This window comes from Marmota flaviventris, chromosome 12 (genome assembly GCF_047511675.1).
Source record: "Marmota flaviventris isolate mMarFla1 chromosome 12, mMarFla1.hap1, whole genome shotgun sequence".
NCBI lineage: Eukaryota > Metazoa > Chordata > Mammalia > Rodentia > Sciuridae > Marmota > Marmota flaviventris.
Window position 1 is genome coordinate 11,426,566 of NC_092509.1, and position 24,821 is coordinate 11,451,386.

General features: G+C 53.4%; 1 protein-coding gene across 4 annotated transcripts in view; it reads right to left on the reverse strand.

Moving 5' to 3' along the window:
- Positions 1–8,678: 8,678 nt before the first annotated feature.
- Positions 8,679–24,821, reverse strand: part of Sipa1l2 (signal induced proliferation associated 1 like 2) — a 134,393-nt gene continuing 118,250 nt past the window's right edge. For 2 of the 4 annotated variants that reach the window (XM_071619827.1, XM_071619825.1), the window contains 5 exons: positions 21,789–21,920; positions 12,307–12,360; positions 11,689–11,812; positions 10,890–10,971; positions 8,679–9,876 (listed from right to left, as the gene is read on the reverse strand). In XM_071619827.1, coding sequence (XP_071475928.1) covers positions 9,730–9,876; positions 10,890–10,971; positions 11,689–11,812; positions 12,307–12,360; positions 21,789–21,920 — 539 coding nt within the window. In that variant the 3' untranslated portion in view covers positions 8,679–9,729. Of the gene's footprint in view, positions 9,877–10,889; positions 10,972–11,688; positions 11,813–12,306; positions 12,361–13,451; positions 14,489–21,788; positions 21,921–24,821 lie in introns of those variants that run through there. The other 2 variants (XM_027948033.2, XM_071619826.1) reach the window with 2 other exon arrangements.

A 24,821-nucleotide genomic window follows, 5' to 3' on the forward strand; every position in this document is an offset into this window, starting at 1 on the left:
CTCAGCGACTGCTGCCCACAGTGGTGCCCAGGGAGGAGGGAGGTGGGCAGAGTGGAGACCACCAGAATCCAGCCCTGCATCCCAGGCGGGGGTGCTGAGGATTTGGCAGAGGAGGCCGGAGGGAGGACTGGCCTCTAGGCAGTGTAGGGACTGCCATCTTCATGACCTCATCCAAACCATTACCTCCCCAAGTGTGAGGTGCCAGGTCACCCAATTAGAGCAAAAGGGAGTCCTCTTGGCCATGGGGCAGGGTGGGACTCCCCTCTTGGCCCTCTCCCCCACTCCAGGGGTGAGAAGAAATCACCCCCCTGGAAGGCTGGAGACCCATCTTGGGACAGGAGGGAAACTGGCTGAGGAAGAGGGTCTGGGGCTGCAACTGAGCTGGGGGGAGCAGCTCTGAGGCCTGCTGACCTGTCCGCCCCCCAACAAGCCCCAGGGCCAGTCTGTTCCAACTGGGAGTGTGTTAACTGAAACTGAGAGCAAGCTGCACACAGAAGAGCATCCTGGTCTGGAAACCCTGGGCCTGAAGTGGGACCGTGACAGAGACAGAGGCCCAGTCAAGCAGATGCTCAGTATGGGAAAGAGGCCATGCCAGCTTGTCACCAGAGGGTGGTTGGATAGGTGGCTCTAAGCCCACAGGAACAGGCAGAGGCAGGCGATGCCCAGGGCAACTGTCAGAGCCAGTGCTTGGCCTGGGTGTGTGAGCAGGGCCCAGCCAGGTCCCCCACGGGCAGCAGGAGGACTGCCTGGAGTCTGCTCTGTGCCTCCCCCAGGGTCAATCTGTCCTACGTGGACCTGAGAGACCCCAGCAGGGATGGACCGTGGTGCCCACCTGTCCAGGAGCTTCTCAATGCTCAGGCTTCTCAGCCTGACCAAGTGTGTGGCCGGCCTTCCCCAGGCACCTGGGTTCCGCTACTGCTGCACCATACGCCCCAGCAGATGCACACGCAGGTGGAGCTGCAGCCATGCCGGCGTACGGCTCCACCAGCACCCCGCAAACCAGCACTGGGGCTTCCAAAGGGAGGTTATAAGCCCACTGCTGGGGGCCCACAACCTGGGTACCCAACACCAGGGTGCCCCTGGGCAGAACAAAGCACCCAAGTCCACAACTGGGTTTGTTCACTTGAGCCTGGCACTCAGGGTGCTCAGTGGTGTCCTGCCGTCCTCTTCCTACCCTGCCTGTCCACTTAGCACCACAGCAGGGATCAGGAGGAAGACCACCAGCCCAGCTCGCCTTTCAGGGCTGGACTTTGTTGTGGCCGTCCTTGGCAGCCCCCGCTGCCATACACTCCTGAATCCCCCAAGATGGGACAGTCATTACACATGCTGCTGTATCCCTAGAGTCCCTGTGCTGGGCTAAGGGGACACTGCAGTGGGATTTAGTCAGGGAGGGCCAGTCACAGCCAGGGCTCCCGTGAGTGCCAACTGCTTGAGAACTGCCTGTCACTGAACTGCTCAAGGGGAAACAGGACCCTCCAGGCAGCCCTGAGCCCAGTCCTGAGGAAGGCCAGGTTCTCTTCCGGTTCTGTGGTACCCGGCAGTGAGTTCTAGGCCCAGCTGCCACCTGAATGGCTTGGGCAGCCGCACGCGGCTCCTGACGGCTGCACTGGTGGACGGGGCTGAGGCCATGTGCAATGGTGGCCTTGCTCTTCTTCTCTCCAGGTCCTGTCCCATCTTGCCCTGACAGGTGAGGACAGCAAGAGGAAGCTAGCACAAGGTTGGGGACCTTCCCAGGGGAGCCTGCCAGGTGCCACCGCCTCAGGGAGCCACAGGGAGCAGAGCCACAGGTCACCTGAACACGCCTCCTTCCTGCCAACCATCCAGTGGGCAGAAGAGCTGGCCAAGCCTCCACCTGCTCCTGACCCCGGGGCTGCAGCGGGCGGGTCCAGGCCTCAGTGGGCTCATGGGACGTCCGCGCACAGCGCCCCTGCCTTCTTGCTGGCAACTGCATGTGGGGCAGAGCGGAGCTTCCCCTGAGGGCAAGAAGTGGGTGGGCCCAGCCCCTCTGGCTGGTGATGTGCACAGATCTGAATCCCACCTGTCCTGAGGTGTTCAGTGGAAGCCAGGCTGTGGGCAGGGCTGAGTGGGTTAGAGTTCAGGTAGAACCGAAAAATCAAGCTTTCCCCAATAATTTCTCCTTTCAAAGGTATTCAATAATACCTTTAAAACTCATTTTCTTTTTTTTTTTAATAATAATCCTTTGCTCACAAAGCTTACATATTTATTTATTTTTTAGTTTTCGGCGGACACAACATCTTTGTTTGTATGTGGTGCTGAGGATCGAACCCGGGCCGCACGCATGCCAGGCGAGCGCGCTACTGCTTGAGCCACATCCCCAGCCCTCATTTTCTTATTTTTACTTATAGGTCTTGGTTGTCCTAAGTCAATGAAAATTAATATATATATATATATATATATATATATATATATATATATATATATATATATATATATATATATATTTTTTTTTTTTTTTTTAAATTTGCAGTACTAGGGATTAAACCTAGGGGTGCCTACCACGGAGCTACACTCCCAGCCCTTTTTCTTTTCTATTTTGAGACAGGGTCTCATTAAGCTGTCCAGGCTGGCATTGAATTTGCCATCTGCCTGTCTCAGTCTCCTAAGCCACTGGGATGACAGGTGTGGCCACTGCACTGGCCAATTGATCATTGACTGCAAAAATGCACTAGGGCGTGTGTTCACTAGCATGCACTCCCTCCATGTCCAAAGGGTGCCTTGGTGCAGCTGTATGGCTCTGGCCCCCGGAGCCTCTCTTTTCCCCACCGACTCCTGGAATTGGCCCTCTCCTGTTCCAAGGCTCTTTCAGTCAGCACCAGGGCTGCCCACAACAGCTTTCCTTCCCTTGCCTGTTTTAAGCGAGTGCTTCCCCCAGTTTCCAGGTGTCCACACCCTCTAGCTCCCGTGGCCAGCATGTTCAACTCCTTCCTGAAGCTGTTTTTCTGCTCAGCCAGCCTCGCCATCCCCCAGGGCTGTGCTTAAGGAGGAGCTACTCTTCCTCTTGTTTGTGTCAACGACAGAGTCAACCAAGTCAGAGGTCTTTCCTTGCAGCTCCTCCTGCAGGCCCAGGGCAAAGCTTGAGAGCCACTCTCCTCTCTGATAGAAGTACCAGCGCTGAGGAGTCAACTCCTGGGCACAAGAGGGCACTTCCGTGGTGTCTCCATTCCCCTCCACTTCTTCCAACAGGTCTTTAGTCTTGTGAGTTTTCCTTGTGTGTGTCTGCCCAGGTTCCCACCTCTCACCCACTTAGGCCCCATTCCTTAATGTGTATTTTTAATTGTGCAATGAACACAACCTAAGAGTCTACCACTAACCATGCAGGAGACAGTATTGTTGGGCGATCCCCGCCCCCCCAACCCGCCCCGGAGCTCTGTCTCTCTGCAGCTGATACTCTGTGACCACCCTGCCCTGCCCCACCTGCCAGTCTGACTGGTACCTGGTGGCCCGGGGAAGGTGGAATCACACCATGTTGGTCTGCTGAGACTGGCTTCAGCTGATAATGTCTGGTTTATCCATGCTGGAACAAGGGTCAGGATTTCTTCATTCTTGAGGCTGAATAACACTCATCTACTGATGGCTGTTTGGACTGCATCCATCCTTTGGCTGTTGGGAATGATACTATGAACATGAATGTAGAAATACCTCATTGAGACCCTGTTTTAGTTCCTGGCGTTTATATCTGGAGTGCAACTGCTGCATCACATGGTAGTTCTGAGTTTGATTTTTAAAGGATCTTGGACTGTTCCCACACCAGCAGCGCCATCTTACTTTCCCACTGGCTGTGCTCCAGAGTTCCCAGGTCCCCATCCTCATCAACGAGTGTCCCATTCCCACCCATGTCACCAGATACAATTCATCACAAGCCATAACTCGGAGGTGGGGACCAGGCAATGCACAAGGGGCCACAGGCTCCATGTGAACCACGGGTTGGGTCAAACTTTCCAAGCAGAGTATTGGAAAGACCACTGGAGTTGGCAGCTACAGAGTGGATGCTCCCCGCACGAGTGTGAGGCATTCCTAGGGAGAAGTAACTGGGTGCACTGTCGACACAGTTCCTTGGACAGCGAGGGCCCGATTTGTACAGCACCTGACGTAGCCGGCTGGTGGATAACACCTAAATAGCTTCTGTTTCAGGAATGGTGCTTAAACGCTACGACAGTGGACAGTCAGGGCAGCCAAGGCCAGGTCAAGTATGTATTGTAGAACGAACCACACAGAGGGCTTTGCTTTTGAAGGACAGAACCTGTTAAATGAGGGCTGAAAACCTGATCTGAGAATAATAGAAGGATCAACAATAGAAGGATCAACAATAGAAGGATTGGGACCAGTGGTGAGGCCCAGGTAAACCAGACTCACAACTGGCTGTGACCAGGCTGCCCCTCACACTGCCCTCCCCACAGCCATCAGAAACGAGGTGATTTTCAGATGATGGTGGTGGGACAGACTTCACAAGTGACAGAGGAATCAGGCAGGGCACAAGCCAGTAGCCTCCTGTGCCCAGTTGTAAGCGAGCCCGGTCCCTCCCAGCAGTGCTGCCCGGGTTCTCACGTCCTTCATTTACAGGGGCACAGAGTGCCCATGCCTGGGGTTCTGCATTCAGAGGAGAGGTTTGCGGACATAGCTGCTGCCTGTGAAGCCCAGATGGGGCCCCACAAGGTGCTCCAGAGGGCATGCCACTACTGTGTTTAATCATCCCAACTTAGTGGGGTCAGATCTGCTCGGTTTTCCATCAATGATGATGGGCATAGGAAGGGGGCTAGGCCAGATACCCAGGCCCAATTTATTTTACACACGGTGGTAGCAGAGATTCTGCATGAAGCCTCCATTTGCACCTGTGCGTTAGCAGCAGCACTGGCTGGTCCCCTTCTCTCCCTAACACACCTCACTCCGAGTCCCTGGCACACACAGGCCTCCTTGTGAGTTCTGCAGGTTCACAGTGGGACTGGGAGAGTGGCACCCAAACCTCTACCACCAATGCCTCCAGCTGGATCAATGGGTATCGAGGGCCATAACAATGGAAGTCTGACCCTTAATTGGGTTTTTTTAATAATTTGGTGACAGTTTAGCAGCCAAAAGGAATTCACATGTCAAGGGGCCTCATGGTTATTCATTTGCTTTTGTGAAAAACAGCCTACTGAGCACATCTCAGGTCCCGAGCATCAGGCACGGAAGCAGAGTCTGCAGATGTGACCCTGGATAAAGACCGGCAGTATGAGGTCAGTGAGGAACATAGGGGCTGGCAAGCTAAGATGAACAAGAGGGCTTGCAGAATCCTTATTGTTTTAAAAACAACTGAAAAGTCCCCAGATCTTGTTAGTCAGAATGCACGAATGCGACCCTGAAGTGGTAACGCTCACCAGGCCTTCATAAAACACAGGGGGACTTTGTGCTTCAGTTTCTGTTGCTGAGGGTCAGCGGCTCAGCCTCTGGGATAGTTTGGAGTTCTCAGGCCACACTGCCTGGGTTCTACCTTGTGGGTCCTAATCAATAGACAGCTCACCCCCCTCACCTCTACCAGATGCTGATCGGAACCCACTCACCTGCATCCAGGCTCTGTTCTTGGAGCCGGGGGCACGCGCACCTGCTGAAACTAGAACTGCAATGGTGGTTTTAAATTTCTAAGCACAAAATCCAGGTGCCGAGGAACCGGGCTGGTTTCCTATGAGCCCAGGACTGTGAGAGTTTCACTGGCTCTTCCAGTCCATGCCAAATTGGGGATCCAGGGCTTGCCTGTGTGGGCCTTCATCCCTTCCGGAGCCCGCCCTCTATGGCTCGGCAGCGTGGTTTTGGCCATGGCAGAGCAGCAGACTCTGCTAGACCGTGGCTCCTTTCCAGGCACAAGTCGCCCTCCATCTTCACAGCTTCCCCAACCAGGAAGCCATCTGCGCCATCTGAATTGCCAGAGGGCTCCTAGGCTTTCTTGGGCTGATGTTTCACGCCAGGAGCAGCGACTTTCCCATCAAGCACTCTGCTGTGTCTGTAAACTCCCGGTTCAAGCTTTCTGGCTCTGCAGACACGAGGCTGTGGCTCAGGTTTCATGGGCCTGAGTAACTCTGCTGGCTAACAACATGCAGCCGACCCTGTGTCTTCCTGATCAGGAGGACCATGACCACTGGCACTTCCAAACACGAGGAGCAGGCGAGGCGGGCTGCTCCGCCCTGCTCCACCGTGGCTGCAGCTTTAATATGCCCCCCTGCTGCAGAGAACAGCAGGGATAGACCCTGGACATGCCAATTAACTTCAACTGTCACACATCAGAATGGTCTTGATATACAACAGGGTTCTCCAAGCAGAGAGAAAACACCTGCTTATTCCAAAATAATTCCTAGTGGATACATTCCGACATTTAGATTGTACCAATCAAGTTATAGCAAGTCAGCGTGGGCAGTCATGCAGGGGCTTTACACACAGTGGTAGCAGAGACTCCGCCTGGATCTGCCTGTTGTGGCCAGTGGTGTGCGCCTCGATGCCATGCTGCTACCCTAGGAGTGTGTGGAGGTTTTTCTCTGGCCTGATGCCAACTGGAAATGTCCCTTTGAAGAGGTTTAACAGACCAAAATCACTTTGGCCATGTGTTCAGCATGACTTGTGCAGGTCTCGGACTTGAGAGGGGACTGTTCTTTTGCTAGTGCAGAGGACTGTTTTTCCAAAAAATGTCGCTGGCTTTGTCCACAGTGAGCTGGCAGAGGGTGGGCCACCTCAGTGGGGTTCCATCACTGTGTCTGCATCCTCCTGACTGGCTGCTCCCTGCAGCAGACACACCCATGCCTGACCAGTGCTGCTGAAGAGCTGTTCCGCCCTTGCTAGAAGCGCATGGTCTGCTAGACTTTCACCAAAGCCAAGAAACACTCATGGAACAACCAGTTTGTTGATTTCAATGGAGTTCAGGGCTCATCCCCAGGTCAAACCTCTCCTGTCTCCAACCCACCAGCAGCTCTGCGGCTCCCTCTGAAAACCCCGCTTCACTGCGTCTCTCTCCTCCTTGGCTGCCCTGAACCTGGGTTTGGCACAGTGAGCTATGACACAGCCTTACCAAGCCGAGAATGGACTCATCATCTTTAAAGGGGAGTGAACACAACTTCAATATGCTACAGAGACAGTATGCCTTGTACGGAAAAAGCTTGAGGACTCACATGACCCTTTCTTGCTGAGAGCCTCAGCCGAGTCGGAATGGCCCCTGGCATTTTGCCAGAAGTAATGGTTGAGAGGCGAGCCATTAAGATGATGCTGGATTGATTCAATTGTATATTAGACCTTTACTGTCCACCTCAGGCGCCCGCTACTTTGGAGTTCTCAGGAGGATTGCCTGGGGAGTTCCCGTTGGTTGGGGAAGTTCCGGGAGAGGGAGTTCCGGATGGTGTGTTGGTGTGTGGAGGAGCCGTGTGGGTGGTGTTCGGGAGAGTTCCCGGGGAGTGTGTGTGGAGTGCTGTGGGAGTTCGGAAATAAAGTTTGTTCCTGCTTGAGTGGCTCGTGATTTGTGCCCAGCCAGACTGCGACAATTTCTCCTTCAGAAGTCAGAATAGTGCACTTAGAGTCCACAGCACGCCATGCTCCTGCGTCAGTGGCTTTGACTTAGGACAAGATAAAACTGCAGCAGGCCCATGATGCCTTAGTGGCATGGCTAGGCTGACCCACGCATCCACCCACCACCTGTCCTGCAGGTAGCATGGACACCGGTGGGCCCTGAATATGCTGGGACTCAGGGCCATGGAACCCTGCGTCCCCTTTTCCTGCTCCATGGTCCTGCCTTGGGGCCCCCATCGATGTCCTGCTTCTTTCCCTCTAAGAAGGGCGAGGCCAGGGTCCTGCTCTGGGGGCTGCTGTGTAGAGCAGAGGGCTGGCCAGGGCCTGGAGCCTGCAGTGCCTTCTAGTGTCCACCTGTCTGAGCACCGCACCCCAGGTTAGACTGGACTCCTGTGGGGACAGTGATCTAGAGCCCTGTGGGGTCTTCAGCTCCTGGCACAGTGCCCAGAACACGGTAAGAAGGAAGAGAGGGAGGGAGGACAAGGAGACTGGCCTGGCCTGCGGTGTCCTGTTCCCTGGGAGCACCTGGAGGTGGTGTGAAGCTGTGCTACAGCTGTGGGGGCACTAAGGACACTGCTTAGTGTGCCCCTCATAGGCAGCCTAAAAACCACTTGGCACCCGCTCAGCTCTGCCTGTGGTCTCATCTCTAGAAGGCCAAGGGCTGTGTCCCTTGCAGTGCCCACTTCCCACCAGGTGCCTGTCCATGTCTTTGGCCCTAGCCGGACTGAAATCCAGTGAAATCCTCTTCCTGATGACTCTGGACTAGTTTTATTGTATGTGCTATAAGAACAACACGTTATGTGAATGAGATGATAATAAAGAAGACAACCCGGGTACATTATGTGAGCCCAGCCCCAGTTAACCCGGCTGTAAAACGGGACGCCATGCCTTACCTACCAAGGACACCGTAGGGATTCAATAATGAGACAAGAAGCACAGATGAGGGTCTGGCACAGAGCAGGTACTAATAAATACTAGTTACTCTTTACTTTAAATCAGCCTGGGATTCTCTAACAAGGCAGCTAAACGGTATTCAGTATACAATAAGATCTTAAATGACCCAAAATAAATCCACAGACTGTTGACAGATCATAAAAGGTCTACATCCACCCGGCAAGGCTGTTGCTTACGTGGACTTCTTTTGAACATTTATTAAAAAAGCAAAATGTATATTCATCTCAAATATAACAATTAAAAATGGTAAAGCAATACCAACAACTTGCTCCTCGCAGCCTCCAGCCGTGGTCCCCCCCAGTGGCCTCTCTGCCCTGGGCGTGCCCCGTCCTCCCCGAGCTGTCTGCTGCCTCCCTCCTCCTCATAGTGCAGGTAAGACTACATCTTATAAAATTAACAATTCAAGGTTAAATAAGCTTAAATAAGGGTGTTAAATACAAGACACATCATCAAAGCTTCTGTACAAAGATACACAGATGTGGCACTGCCCACGGGAGCCCCTGGCTCCCAGCACACAGGCAGCTCCAGTGTGAGTGGATCTCTCGTTCCAGCAAAGCAACTATACACAGTGAGCTAAGAGTCGAGCGACTACAGACCACTCGGCGAGCCATTTACAAGGCATAGTATCTTTTTAAAAAAAATCAGAACACTGTTAATATTCAGGCACCATTTGTTCCTGCAAATAAATAAGTCTCTACAGTAACTGCATTCGAACTAGTGTTAGGCCAGTGCTTCCCCATGAAGCTTTCCAACTACTGACTAAGCCTCCCTCTTTATTGCTATGATAATGTGGCTGTGGAAATAAAGCTACTGTACATCCAAAAAAATAGAGCACCTTTACCATTAAAGTGTACATCTGACTGTTCGTCTCCGTGTCTACTTTACAACACTAACACCCAAAGAGGGCCCTGCTCGGCATCGCCTCAGCGGCTGGCACTAGAAATGGAGCCCGCCTCTGCCTCCAAGGTGAGCCAGGTGAGCCCAGCCAGGCCCCACTTCAGAGCCCGAGGAGGGTCTCAGTGGACGAGGCTCACGTCCCCGCCCTGTGAGTTACACTCATCTGCACTTCACTGCTTCCTCTGTGGCTGCCTGGAGGAGCCAGGCCCCATGCTGCTGGGGTGAATGGCACTGCACGGGATGGAACAGCAAACGCTATGCTTGGTGACAGCACACTCAGGACCCTGCTGCGGCTGGGGGGGCAGCAGCAGGCCCCGTGGCCCGGCGAGGCGCTGGCTAGGACTTCTTGTCCACAGTGCTGAAGAACCACTCGGTGAACCTGCGCAGCTGGGCAGCGGCCGTCTGGGACTCCTCCTGCAGCCGCAGGTTGTCCTCCCGCAGGTGCTGCACCTCGGCCTGCAGCACGGCCTTGTCCTGCTTCTCCTGCAGGAACACACCAATGTCAGGGGCTGGCCCTTGCTCCCTGGGGGCCTGGGAGTCCCTGCTCTCACTTTTCCTGACCTCTGGGAGGGGGCGCGCTTCCTTCAGGGAGGGGACCTGCTAATGACAAAGGGACAGGTGAGCCTCTCCGCTTACCCCACCACGCTCCTGCTCCTTCATGACCAGGGTGCCCGCCATCTTCTACCCAGAGGGAGATCACAGCAGGCAGCTGGGAGGGAAACCTGATGTGCCTGAGCTTCCCAAGCAGCCTCCCGCTACAAAGGACAGAAGCCATGTGCCCCTGGTGTGCTCAGTGACCAGAGGGCCTTTCATTCCCTTACATGCTTTCTGGCTACATTATATTTCCACACTGATCTTTAAAAATGTGCCACTCAAAACTATGTAAGAATGATTAAAAAGTTCAGAGCAGTCCCACCAGGAGTTTGCAACACACAGTGACAAGAAGCGTAAAGCCCCAGCCCCAGCTCTATGGGGCTGGGAGACCTTTGCCCCATTGGAGCTTGGCAGCGGCTGCCAGAGGGATCTGACTAGACCACGGGTCCACCAGCGGCCCTGCGGTGCTGTGTGGGCATGGCCAAGTGGGGCGTGGCTGGCCAGGGGCTGTTCCTGCTCTTGGTGCCTCTGGCCCCATCCTCAGGTCCCCCTATTCCTTCCAGGCTCTCCTCTGTGCTGGAAGTTCTGGTCTTAAGAGGCAGCTGAAGTGACTTTCCCCAAGGCTGACGCAGTTTTCCTGGGATCCTGCTCTCCTCAGCCAGACCCCACCTCAGCTCAGATCACCCCACTGCCCCTCAGCAGCCACCTTCCCACTGTCCTCGGGACCCCGCAAACTTGCGCTCTGTCAGTAAGGCCAGTACTCAACCTCTGTCGAGGTTCCCTTTGCCTCACTGTCCATCAACAGCTACGCGCCCCACAGTGACAGTGTCTCCTCCTCAACATGGACTCTGGTCCCTGGTTTGAGCACACCTCCTGCATGCCCAGGGTCCTTGTCTCTTTACCTTCCGAAGATCGGTCTGCAGTTGTCGCAGAATTAATTCCAGCTGATTGACTTTCCCGGTCAAGGTGGATGGAGAGCGCTCCCTAGCAAACAGGTCTAATTAGAAAGACTCAGGGGATGTGAGGGAGGACACCCCTGGTAAACCTGGCACTGGGCGTTACTCCTGCGTTGGGAGCCTGGCAAGGGGAGGAGTGATGTCACGTCCTACTGGAGGGAGTCCCCTCACTGCTCAAGACTCACTCCATGCTTAGGCACAGAGGTCAGGAAGAAAGCAAAGGGTGGAGTGTGTGGACAGAGGCCAGCGTGCAGCCCTGGGAACTGCAGGTGGACTCCACTGTCCAGCCTGCCTGTTATGAACGTATCATGAACCTCAAAGGAATTTGTGAGTGAAGGACGGCTCAGTTCACACAGAGGGGAGCACTTCCACTTCCCGGACTATGTACTCATGAATGCAGGGCGGCAATGGGGTCTGAGGCTGGGTCTGGGGCAGGTTCTGGAGGAATCTTGCCTTTGGTGGGAATACAGCATGCATGGCCTGGCAGCCTGAAAGCTGCTTGGTGTCACTGCCTGGCACTGTCATGATGACTAAGCAGCAGAGGTTGACCCTAAGGCCCCTCCTGTCCCTTTCTGCCAGTGAGGCATGCCCCTGTATTATCAGCCTTGGCAGATGGGACCTGCCTGCACAGATGAGCAGCCACGTAGCCGAGCACCTTCATCCAGGAAGTCAGGAAGCCCTGCCAGTCCCCTCTGTCCCTCCCCTGGATTCCCGAGGAGGCCCAGTGGGATGGGGGTCCACATACCCAGCTGAGTCCATGAACTCTTTGCTGCTGCCTGGATCTACGCACAAGGACAGCTCCTGGGCCCCTTCCAAGTCCTGTCTGTGCTGCAGATCCGTCAGGGTGCAGAAGGACGCCACTCTCTGGTCTGGGGCAGGGGAGAAGAACAACAGAAGAGTCAGTATCAGCTCCAGGGCACATTTTTTTGTAGAGATGAATTTAGTACAAAATGAAATCTGTTTCCCCCTCCAAATCAGTTATTTCCCTGTTTGAAATAAAACAAAGAAACAGAAACTCAGGCAAGCTGACAACGAAAGCATGAAGATGGCTGTCCCACGGGGCTGCATGGCAGGGACAAGTGACAGATCCTGGATTGCTAGAGCCAATCTGCTCTCTTCTCTCCACACCCTAAGAAATGCCAAGCTGCTGGCTCCGTGCAGAAGAACAAGCTGGATGATAAGGGCCAGGGAGACGGGCCTGCCGGCAAGCTCCCCCAGACCCACAGAACATTCCTGGACCACCCGGTAAGGCGCCCCCAGCACCCCCAGCCCAGAGTGCGAGGAGCCATGCAGACATGCAGACACACAGACACAGAGCAGGCTACAGAGCACCAGGAGGCAGCAGCCAGCTGCAGACAGTCACCTAGAAAGGATGCGTGGTGACAGAGCAGCCCCAGTTCCTCATCTGAGTCAAGACCTGAAATAAGATCCAGAGTTCTCCCATGAGCAGGACGCCCTCGTACCCGAGGCTTTCGGGCCTCCCAGGCTCAAGTGACAGGTGGTATGCAGTACAGAGCACAGTGTGGTTGCTCAAGACAGAAACCGGAAGGAGCTGAGTGCCAGACAGCTGAGACCACGTGATGGCCAGAGGCAGGGCCGCAGTGGACAACAGAGACACCTGGCGCGCCACGCACGCGGACCCAAGCACAAGCACCAGTGACTCACTCCACACACTGGGAAGGGGAGAGACTGGCAAACCCACCCCCTGGAAGTCGGGCAGGAAGGTCGGGGCACGGCACCTGCAGCTCCAGAGCCCAGGGCTGAGCTGAACGGGTGTTGTTTCTCAGCACAGGCCATGCTGGCCAGAGACGCTGAAAGACGCGCAGGAAAGTCCTTCTCTGCACAAGGTGGATGTGGGCCGCAATCCACCCAGGACCACTTCCCTCCCCTAGCCCTCACTCCTAGTTTCTGAGAGGCACAGCTTGAGTGTCGGTGCTGTGGCAGCTCTTTTGTGTGGCTGATTAATGGGGGAGAAACTGCACTTAGGTGCACCCTGTTCTTAATTCACCCCACTGTCTCCCTGGCTGTTCAGTAAGCCTCCTAATGAGGCTACCTGCCTGTCTGGCTTATGGAGGGTCACACACTTCCAGTTAATTAAAAAGGAAGGCCACGTGGAGGCTGCCAGGAGCCCAGGAGGAAAGCCAGGGTTGCAGGCGCAGTGCTGGCGGTGGGTGGCCCCAGGCCTGGCGTCCCAGAGTCTGTTGAGCCCGCTCATGACCACCGTGGGGTTCTGTCAGGGGCCCCTTTCTAACATCTGCCATAGCCATCCAGATGTCCTTCGGTGAACCTTCTTGAAAGTCCCACAGGACTCATCTTCTGAAAAACAAACACTGCAACACTACAGTTCCAAGACGACAACTCTGTCACTCATTCAGCACAGCACACTGGGACTTCTGCAGAGGATGGGTTTGTGACAACCCCAACAGCTAACGTGGGTGTTGCCCAGATTCACTCAGGGCTCCAGGTGCCCGGCAGAGGTGGGGGCAGAGCCAGGGCAGCCTGGCTGGGGAGGTCCTGCCTGCTGTGGTGTGCCACACAGCCCTGTCTTAAAGGTCCCCAGGGAGAGTGCGTCCCACTCAATGACCAGAGCTGTCATGCTCTTTGGGGAATTTCACTGCTGACAAGAGCAATGCCAAGAATGTCACAGAATTAATCTCCTCACTTTCTCAAAGAGCTCTGCTGGCGCCGTCCTCACTGTGCGCAACCAAGGGGCACCTGCTGACACCATCCTCACTGTGCGAAACCAAGGGGCATCTGCTGACGCCGTCCTCACTGTGCGCAACCGAGGGGGCGTCTGGTCAGGCTCATATCCCACCTAACACACGTGTTCTAAGCCCCACGTCTACATACCTGGGTGAAAAGGCTTCAGCTGTGCCAACCTTAACTGATAAGACATCCCCAAGACAAGTCTGGCTCCTGGCAGCCACCCAGATGTTCCCCGGGAGAAACAATGTCCTGCTGCTCAGGAGGCAGGCCACCAGGGCCGTGTTGCCACAACCAGGCCTGCGCTGAAGCTCCTGTGTAACGTGGCCCATCTTCCCGAGGGTGTCCAGGGGAAGCTTCTATGGTGATAAACACTCAATCAAGTGACTGCTGACCTACAACCACACAGCCCAAAGGAAACCACGAAGGCCCGGGAGCCAGGGCTGCATGAGCACACGGCACGTGCAGCCTCCCTCTCCCCGGCTCCTGTCTGGGCAGGTGGGGCCAGGGGGACATCAGCGTGGCTCACATGAGACAATCCACCCCTTTATTTAATTTAAACCTTGCTCCTACATTTTAAAAATGTTTAACACATTAACACTAAAAGAGGAGGCAGAGTCAACAGCTACCTGTGTCAACTTCGGGCTGCCGTCAGACAGCTGGCCGAGCGACTCCCAGAGCCCACCTGGCTTTCTGCAGCTCTGAGGGCCTCAGGCTTGCGGGCTGGGTTGTGTGGCCAGGTCCTGGCTGCAGGGATGGATCAGGACCACAGTGCACATGGGGGTGTGGCCACCAGGACCTGGATGTCCCCAGCTGGTGCTTCCCTGGCAGCTGGTGGCCTGCTGGAGAAGTAGGTCATGGGGGTGAGCTCTGCAGAGGAACACGGGGCACTGGCCCTGTCTCTGTTTCCAGGCTGCCAAGAGGGGAGCAGCTTTGTTCCACCACATGCTCCTGCCACGATGTCCTGCCTCACTACAGCCCCCAAAGCCATGGGTCCAGATGACCAAGTCCTGGAGCCTCTCAAACCACAAGTCAAGATAAACCTTTTCTCCTTTTAAGTTGTTTGTCTGACAGCGGTGTAACTTGCTAGAAGCCAGAGGCTAGATCAAGACAGCTCATCTCCACAAGCAGCGCCGTTCCAGCACACCTCTGCTGAAACCACAAGCCAGAGACAATCTGGGGCCTTGCAGCTCCTTCGAAGAACCAGAGGCTCTGGTTGAGGTCTGTGCTCGTCAGGCTGCAGGAAGCAGACTTAACCGACCGCCAGGAAGCAGCATGGGTCTGCACTGGGCTTTCGGCACGAAGTGCTCTGGGTCAGACTATGGCCACTGACTGGAGAACGCAAAAACCATAATGGCTGGAATCTTCGCTGAGAAGCAAGTTAAGGACAGCCCTGGCCTCTCTCTTGACTCGAGATGCAGCAACTGAAGCAAATTCTAACTTACGCTGGAGACTTAGACTTTGATTTCCTCTATATTGACATTCACCTTGCAGTTTTCTTCTTGTGCAGTCACTTTTCTTTTTTTCTTTCCTCTAATCATGTTACTGTGAGGAGCACCCAGCCTGTCACCCACCGTTCCCTTATGCTGGTGTACACACACGTGCACATCACACATCACTAAATTGACGTCATCAGCTTTAAGCTGAAACTTTAGAATTGAAAAAGTTCTCATTACGAAAGTTTATGGTTACCATGGGATCTAAGAAACCGAGGGCCCACAGGGCATAAGCTACAGCACAGAAAGCTGTTTTGGAGAGGATGTTTATGCGGTCATCTTACTCCTGCTGCAGTGCCTGAACTGCCCCGATGGCTTTGGGGACATGGTGGCGGTTGCCAGCCATGGAAAATGTGGAGCGGCGGATCACAGGTCTCCTCGGCTGGGGGTGTGGAATCCCGACTCTGACCACCCGCTTGCTATTTCTCCTTTCAAGGCTGCTTCTGGTCACATCTATGCCACAAATGCTCCAAACTACACTTGATATGTGGGAGCTGCTCAGGGCTTCTAGAGAGACTCTACTCTCGCCCCCCCCCCCCCCCCCACAATGGTTGAGCCACAGCCAGCTTTCCCAGTGGATCTGTCCCTGTCTCCAAACCTGAGGGGGTGGAGACTACGGCAGAGCACCCCATGCTTGGGATGGGGTGACATCCCATAAGCCTGTCCCAAGTTAAGCATACTCTAAGCTGAAAATGTATGTAACACGGTAAGTCCCCCATGTGGCTCAGCAACACAGCACACAGCCCTGATGGCCCCACTCAGGGTCCCAGGGCTGAGGGAGCTACGACTTGCTGCACTGCCTAGTGTCAGAGGCTCCTTCTGCATCAAAATCCCAATCCCAGCTTCCGTGGAACGCGCAGTGCTTCCACATCATGGGAAAGTTAACACCTGTTAGAGGAGCGAGCCAGGGCGTCCACACACACGCTCTCGTCCACACCCGGGCGGCTGAGCGCTGTGCTGCCAGGGCTGAAGGGCCTTGCTGCACGAGGTCAGTGCATCTTACTTGGGAGTTCTGAAGAGCAAAGGGCAGCTCGTCCCACTCAAGAAAGGAACTGCACATATGAAAACAAAGCCTGAACCGTGGCCAGCCAGGTTTTCAGCTTCCCACTGTGGCCTGGGAGGACTGCAGCTGGGCTGACAGCATGTACGCTCAGCACCCAATCACCTCCTCCTCTGGACCCAGGGGATGGCTCTACTTTCTCTGACATGTGGCTTTTGGGGTGGAATTAGGTAGTGTGTTCACTTATTAAGTTTTAATGATGCCACACAGTATTTCTCTACAGAACACCTTTTCACTCTTTTGAATAGTCACTTCTCAGGAATGAAGTGTCTAAGCAGTGGGGTGCAGTCTTCTGGGTGAGCTGTGCATGGTGCTGTGCTTGAGTGGGAAAGGAGCCCTGGTGCTCTGAAGGGCACCTTCTGCTTCCCAGAGCTGCCAGGTTGTTCTCTACCTGCCACAGGTGGAGCTGGTGCTCACCCGCCCTGCCATGCCCGAGGCTGATGACCACCTGCTGGCCCTTGTGCTCCGTGTGTGGGCTGTCTGTCTGCTGCAGAGGTGCTGTTCTTTTGCCAAGCTCCCAAGTGCAATTTAGACACCCTGCTTTGCCTGTCACAGGTACAGGCAAACCCTAGCGCCCAGCACACCCGCCTCAGATCTTCTCTTGAAGGTGTGTACAAGGTCTGTGAAATACTTATATTTGATCATGCTACCTTTTATATGTTCTCTTGTTATCCAACAACTAAAGATTACCTCCAGATGGTGTTTTTTTTTTTTTTTAACTGTTTCTAAAATCAACTTTTCTAGTTCCTAAATCCAAAGGGCATACATAACTCCCTTTGCCATTTAATTATTGAAATATATTCAGATTTCTGTGTGTGCTCTATTTTTCTTCAAAAGGACTTATTCTATTTTTGAATCACTGCAATAGTTTTAATTATTATTTATAATAGATTTTTTTGGTTGAACATTGTTCCTCTATTTTCTGAGTAGATGCAATTACTTTAACCTACTTTTGGGGGGTTGGGGATGTGGCTCAAGTGGTAGTGCGCTCGCCTGGCATGCGTGCGGCCTGGGTTCAATCCTCAGCACCACATACAAATAAAGATGTTGTGTCCGCCGAAAACTAAAAATAAATATTAAAATTCTCTTTCTCTAAAAAAAAACAACAAAAAAACCCCTTAATTTTGGATAGCTGAACTGAAATCATTCTAATCTGCAAATTAATTTGAAAAGGACAGTCATTCTTACTTCCGTTAAGAATTTTAGTTACTGAAGTACTTCTTGGAACTACCTCACTGTAATCTAATGGTGGCTTGCTTTCCAAAGAACACGGAATTCCATATTCTGATTCTGCGGCCATCTCAGTAGGAGACTCTGAGCAACCACTGTGGAGAGTCAGCCTTTTGGGAAACACACCACCCTAGCAGGAGAGGTGGAGCCTGCGCCCACCCAGGGCTGCTGGCCTTGAGTCTTGCTCTGATCACAGCATGTGGCAAGATGCTATCCTGGGACCTCCAGCACCAGGTCTGGCAGTCACAGAGCACCTGCTTCTGCTCTGCAGATTCCTAGTGCCTCCTGTGAAGAGTGCGATCACCCTGCTGGGGGATGCGGTCCCTGCCACAGCCTGGAGCTCCACACTACAAGGGAGTGGAGTCCCTGGGACGTGCAGGTCCCAGCTAGGCTCCAGCCGCATGAATGACTCTGGGTGACACCATGTGGAACAGAAGAGCCACCCAGCTGAGCCTTGACTAGCCTGTGGCATAGGAAATAACGGAAATCATTGGGGTTAGCTGTACATTTTGGAGTGTTTTGTGATGTAGAAATAGGTAACTAAAAAAATTAGCAACATTTTGAAATGGTGTATATCAAGTTACTTTGTCTATGTTTATGATCCCTAAAAATTTCTAAATGTCAATGATTCCAGTAAAAGTTAAAGGACATGGTTTCAAAGGGCAAGTTGGTTCCTTTGGATTTAGGGCTCTGCTTGGAAAGATCCCCACGGGTATCGTGCAGTTATTTGGAATAAAGTAGACATTCCAAGGCTTTTGAGATATCTTTCTTTTTTGGACTGGGAATTTAACCTAGGGTCACTTTATTACTGAGTCACATCCTCATCTCTTAATTTTGAGACAGGGTCTCACTAAGTTCCTGAGGATGGCCTCAAACTTTTGATCCTCCTTTCTCGGTATCCTGAGTTGCCAAGGTTACAGGTGTGTGCCATTGTGCTTGACTAGAGGTATCTTATCAATCTTTTATTAGAAACTTCAATCTTTTATTCAAAATTTTATTAGAAATAGGTTGTAATTCTGTTAGATATACTTTTTTTGGAAAGTGATATGATCAGTTTAATTACTTCAACTACTGTAACTTGTTATAATTAAAGTTTTTTTTTTTATTATTATACCAGCTAAGCTCTTGCCAGGAACAATGCATAATCTTTTCAATATATTACTGAAATTTCATTTAAGTTTTTCTATATCAATATTAGACAATTGTCTAATGGTTCTCTTTTTTTGTGTGTATTTAATCAGGAAAGAATCCTATTATGCAAGAAGGCTGCTTTTAAATTTCAAGAAAATTTTAAACAAGGGCATCATTATTCTCTGAAACTGAAAACAATTAACTGTACACTTATTAGTTTCAAGTGGCATTTGGGATGTGGGGATTTCCAGATGACCTTTACAATGACCCCCACACTCTGGCCTTCAATTATTTCTTATGCCTCCCTCCCCCCCATTAACTGGATTCATTCCTATGTAGTGCCCGACATTCCTAATTCCTCTAAAACCCCCCTCCAAGGGCACCAGAGGACGCGTACTGGGAAGCACAGAGCACAGATGCGCGTGCTGGGGGTGGGGCAGCCAACATGCTGCTACTTGGCTCAGAGGGAACCGGCCGCGGGCCAAGAGCCACACCAGGATGGAGACAGAAAGCCTCTGTGGGGTCAGGCAGAGCCCAGTGCCCAGGTCTCTATGGTGGGCAGTGTGTGTGCTGTGAGCTGAGGGGTGCTCTAAGCTGGCAGTGCCGGACAGACTTGACACAGGTTTCTTTCAGCCTCTCCAGCTAACTCCTAGGACTGTCCATCTGCACACTGAGTTGACCAGGTGACCCACCTCTTAAGCAAGGGCAGGGTCCTGTCCTGACCATATTAGGAATCTGGGTGGCCAGGTATGTCTTCTGGAGGGGACGGCAAGGACTCCAACCATGGAGGGGCCCCTACCGTGGCCATACCAGCCACCTGGCCTAGGGTTGGAGGAGCCTGCTTGGGGAGGTGGCACGTGTCCTCTCCCAGGCTAATTTCATCTTCTTTACAATTTTGTACATCTAAAATAGTACAAAATTGTACTATTTATTTTTTGAGTCAAATCTGCTAATGGTTTATCAATATTCAAAGAAAAACTGATCACTGACTTTCCTTATAAAATATTCACTGAAATTTCATTTGCCAGGTTTAGATTTATTTCATTTTCTTTCTTTTCTGTAGGGGTTTTTAGTTTTTGTGGAATCTTTCTGAAGTATCGTCTAGTTAGCCAATTTCCACATCTTCTTCCACTCCAATGTTCCTTCAGGCCTGACTCTGGCTGAAGTCCAGAGGTTTAACAGGTAGCATCTCTCCCATCATCCTCACACACACATAAAATGCTTCTATGAACTCCTTCATTCCTCCCAGCACGATCATTATTCGATACTTAAGATCTCTGAAGGTTGTTAGAGCTTCTTGCTGGTGTGCTTCTAAGCTACCTCGTGGCCAGTGATGGTCGAGGGGGCTTCCTGAATGCAGTGTGCAGATACCTGGCGACCCACCCGTGGTCACACAGCCTACGTCTGCTCCTCCTACAGTTGAGACGAATGCTGTGGCTTGGACGCACAGCGTCGCCCAGGAGCTCATGTGAGGACATTCAGAGGTGAGGTGATCAGGCCATGAGAGCTGTAACCTAATCAGCAGAGATTGATGCACTGGTGATTAGATTAACGGGGCGTACCCCAAGGTTTGTGTCTGTCCCTCTGATTCCTGGCCACCATCCCTGAGCAGCTTTCCTCCACCACAACCCACCATGATGTCCTGCCTCTCCCCAGGCCCAGAGCTACAGGGTCGGCCAACTGTGGACTGAAACCAAGAGCCTGAATAAACACCTCCTCCTCTAAGTTGTTCTTATTGGGTCTTTTGACCACAGATCACAGCAACAAAAGAGCTGACTGAAACAGGAAGCCATGCTTGGGCAGATGAATTTGGTGTGTGACCTATTGTTGCATAGTATGGTAAATCTGTAACCTTAAATTTGTGTGTTCAATGTCGACTTTAGCTCTTAGGCAAAAGTGAACATATCACAAGATGAGATGTGTGGCATGAACGAGGTAGGTGTGGGGAGAAGCCCGCAAAGAGGAATGACACTTTGGGTTCTGTAAAGGTCCTGGGTCTCACTTCCATAGGCAGAAACACTCCATTTCTGAAGGCCTACTTTCAAAAGCACTGGCTACACTTACATCAAAATATGGGCGAGAGGCTGGGGCTATGGCTCAGTGGTAGAGTGCTCACCTAGCATGTGCAAGGCCGTGGGTTCAATTCTCAGCACCACATATAAATAAATAAAATAAAGACATTGTGTTCAACTACAAAAAATATTAAAAACAAAAACAAGAACAAAAAAACCATGGGCCTGGGGGACCTGAGTCCCACAAGACCCTCAAACTGCCTTGGAGAGCTCGACAGTGAAAGAGAAAGCCCATGGGCATGTTTCAGACTACTCACGGGAACACGGCTCTGGGGAGTGGGGACTCCAGAGCCTGCTCTGTGCTGTCAGTAGAGCAGGCAGAGCAGGCTCAGGCTGCATCATTCTCCTCTAGGACAAACCCTGTCCCCCAGGACCTGAAGAATGGTCTCAGCTTCTGCCCTACACACAAGGATGCTGCTGGCCAGAGGAGGCCTCTCGAGTGGCCAAAAAGCAAGGCTGCTGATGGCCTCCTGAGACAGACCCCGCCTGTTCCCCGAGGCCTGCTAGGCCACAGGTGTGGTAGAAGGGGTGCGAGAGGCAGAAGCTGCCATCATGACAGTATAGGAGAAGTTCTGAGTCCTGATCCTGGTCCACTGACTCACTGTGCATCACACACAGGCCAGAGATGTCAGGAGCAGGCGTCTTTTCCGTGGCCACCACCATCTACAAGCTGGGTCAGGTGTCCCCCAGGCAGCACTGAGCAATAGACAGCAGGACTGGGGGAAGGCCCATGAGGTGGCTTGTCACCAGGGTGAGCAGATCATGCCACGTCCACACCTGGGGGATCGTATCCTGCCAAACCCGCACCGTGGCCCCTGGAGGGTCCTCCACCTCACCTCACCATGCCTCCAGAAAAGACATGGTATGCACCTACATGATCACTGCTGCTTCTCGGATAAGGAGACAGGGCCAAGAGGCAAAGTGGCTCATCCCATCCAGGCCACAGTGAGGTCTCCACTGGGAACCCATGACCAGCGCTCATTCCATGAGCTCCTCAGAGGAAGCTCCTCAGAGCCTGAGTCTTCCTCTCAAGTTCCTTCTCAAGGATGGGTGACACACCCAGCACCTGACCCAGAGGACGATGCACAGGCTCTGACCCAAGCTGCCAAGAGCTCCTGGGACAGGTGTGAGGCCGGAAGGCTGGAATGTTTACCTTCAAATGCCCGCGCAGCATCCACCAGGTGGGACCATGCCAACCCTGTGGCTGTGTCTGGGAGGGGCATCAGGCCAGGATCTGCACACTTGGACTTATCCGACAAGGACCCGTCGGAGAACCAGAACTCATCTAAAGAGAAACAAGACCAGGGCGTCAATCAGCATGGGCACTGCTGTCATCTCACAACCACAGGCACCCATCCCTCCCAAGTGGCGCAGGACACTAAACATATCTTGCTCCCTGTGGAAAGGTCAGCATCAAGCTATGTTAACCAAAGGGCTAGAGAAATGGCAGTCAAAAGAAGCAGTCCAGGAGATCAAGCTGGGCGGCAGGCGCTTGGGCTCAGAGTGGAGACACAGGACCACCTCTTCCCAGCCGTCTCCTTAGCACACGAGTCTGGCTGACTGAGGACAGAACCTCCTCCTTCCTGACGTTTAAAGGGTTACTGAAGAACAAAACTATTGAGCTGAGCCCCAGAAAATCGAGATGCCTCACAGATCAGCTTATTAAAAAGTGTGGTGAGACCCACTTTGTTCTAATTTTATGATTTTCTGTTTCATAGGATGCTGCAGCATGGTGGGACCTCACATGCCCTGATTGCACACATGGATTTTTTCCCTTTAAACTGCCATCAGAGTCTGGATTCTGTCAGTACTGCACCGGGGGTAAGGACCTGTTATGCACCTGAGGACACTCCAGTGTGCCTTTCTGAACCCGCCAGAGTGCTGTATGCAGCTGCTCATGGACACATCTGCCTAATGAGACCACTCACAATAATCACCACCTGGCTGTCTGAGCCTGCAATTAAGTTAAGTAAGGGACATAATTAACCAAATGCACCTGTAATTCCTGTTCCCACATCCTTTGGGGGAGCTGTGAGATGCTGGCAATTGGACCAAGACAGGGTCTATGCATCTGGCCTTGTCATTCTCCTGACAAGCGCAGTCCTCACAGACCTCTCCCCACGGTAGGGAGACCCATCTAGCCACGCCCTCTCAAGCTGGGGTGCCACCAACACCACAGTTTTCTCCCAGCCTCCAATCTGAGGAGAACCTGGCAAGAGGTGCTCTGTGCACGTGCCCTGCCCCTCCCATGCCAGAAAGAAGAGTGACTCCCGCATGCTCCAGGTGGAAGCGCTCAGTCCTGGCCAAGGGGCAGGCCGGCAGCCAGGCTGGAGTGGGAGCTGGGCAGGAGGTGAAGGCTGGCTCTAGTTTAAGCAGAGAGATGAGGGACCCAGGGATCTTTGCTCCTGGGCAGATCATCCCTTCTGCTGTCAAACACGCGTGGGCTGCGCTCCAAGCAGGGTGCTTCGCCAAGTGCAGAGAAGCCCCGGAGTGAGGTGGTGGCAGCCACCCTTGCTGCAGGCTTCTAAGTAGAGAGTCTCAGGAAGCTGAGCAGGCGCCACATCCGGAGGGGTGCACAGGCAGGCAGGCTGGATGGTGGCCTAGTCCCTCCTTTCTTCCCCGCCAGAGGGGCATGTCCCAGGAAGAAGGGCACACAACAGGACAGAATGCCACTCAGGTGTGCGAGTAGTCCCAGGGCCAGCGCTGCGTGAGCCCCATGGTGGGAATCCTCTGCCCTGGAGAGGAGGTCACCTTCCCTCCAGGCCCCAGCACTCTCAAAGGCAGACACCAACCCAAAACCTGTCTGCGAGTGCCTCCTTCCCCTCACCACACTGCTGTACCCTTCCTGGGTCTACTGTACACAGGTGGAGAGACAAAGAGCAAAGGAAGTCAAGGAACAGAAGGACAGTGGCCAGTGCCAACTCAGAAGGGTGCCGCGAGGCACCATTCCTCACATACTCCGAGGAGCAGCTGCCTGGCGTGTCTTGGACTGAGCAACTAAAGCTATCTCTGTTCCTGAGCACCCTGAGGTTCTAGGACATGTGGCCCTTTCTCTGAGGCTGGTCTTGAGAGGCTAATGTCCAGAAGGAGTGGGTGGGTGAACCTCACTCAGCCAGCCCCTGGCTTCTGCTTCCTGCCCTGGCACAACACTCAGGCAGGAGCCACCACTGAGCAGCACTGGTGACCACAGGGTCTGAGACAATCTCAGTGCCCCTTCCACAGCCCAAGGCAGCCTGGCAGCCCTCGCCTCCTCCACTCTTACAGAGGACCAGGAGCAAAAGGAGGGGACCCTGGGTGACTAGACCTGCAGAACGGGCCAAGGACATCAGCGGCATGGAAGCTGCCCCCTCTGGCTTGTCTGCAGTGCAGCCCTCCCTATGGTCTGCAGCCCCCCCTATGGTCTACCCGAGTGGTCCTCAGTGAGCATGCCACCTACCGAGCAGCTCTGACTGGGTCAGGGAGACACGGCTCAGGCCACAGGGGAGGGCAAGAGGCCACAAGGAAACACACAACAGGACTCAGCCGCGCCAAGCTCCTGCGGAAGGCACGCCCACATCAGGTGCCATGTGGGTGGCACCCACGGTGAGGGGTGCAGAGCAGCGCTGGGAGGAGAGCCCTGTGGAGCCTGAACCAGTGCCTCTCCTGGGCAGGAAGAGCCTAGTGCCAGCGGCAGCCCCATCACAGCCCAGAGCAGGGGCTCATCCTGAAAAGCTGGAGCAGTGGCTCCTGAGTTCACACCTGGGCTTCTCTTCTCACCCCAGACCTGAGATCATGGTGACCACAGAAATGATTTCTGAATCAGGGGAAATTACTAAACCCTGCCTGCAATGCAAGCCAGCAGTGGCCTTCACACCCCGTCCATTGACATGCTGCCTCACCACCAATGGTATCTGGACATTACGTGTCCAGTGAGCAGTGAGATGCAGACCTGCTCTCGAGGAGGAGCCTGGCCCACCCTGGATGCTCACTGTCGGGATCTGACAGGGTGTGGTCAGTGCAGAGCCCGAGGAGCCAGGAGTCACGGCTAGGCTGCACAGACGCCATGGCAGGGGCCAGGTTGTCTCTGGTTTCAGCTTATTGAACAGGCGGCACCTTTGCCGTGTGTGGGTACCAAAGTCCACTTTTCCAAATCCAGCTCCCCCCAGCCTTGGGCTAGCTCAGAGGCAGACACTGCTCTTCTGGCTGA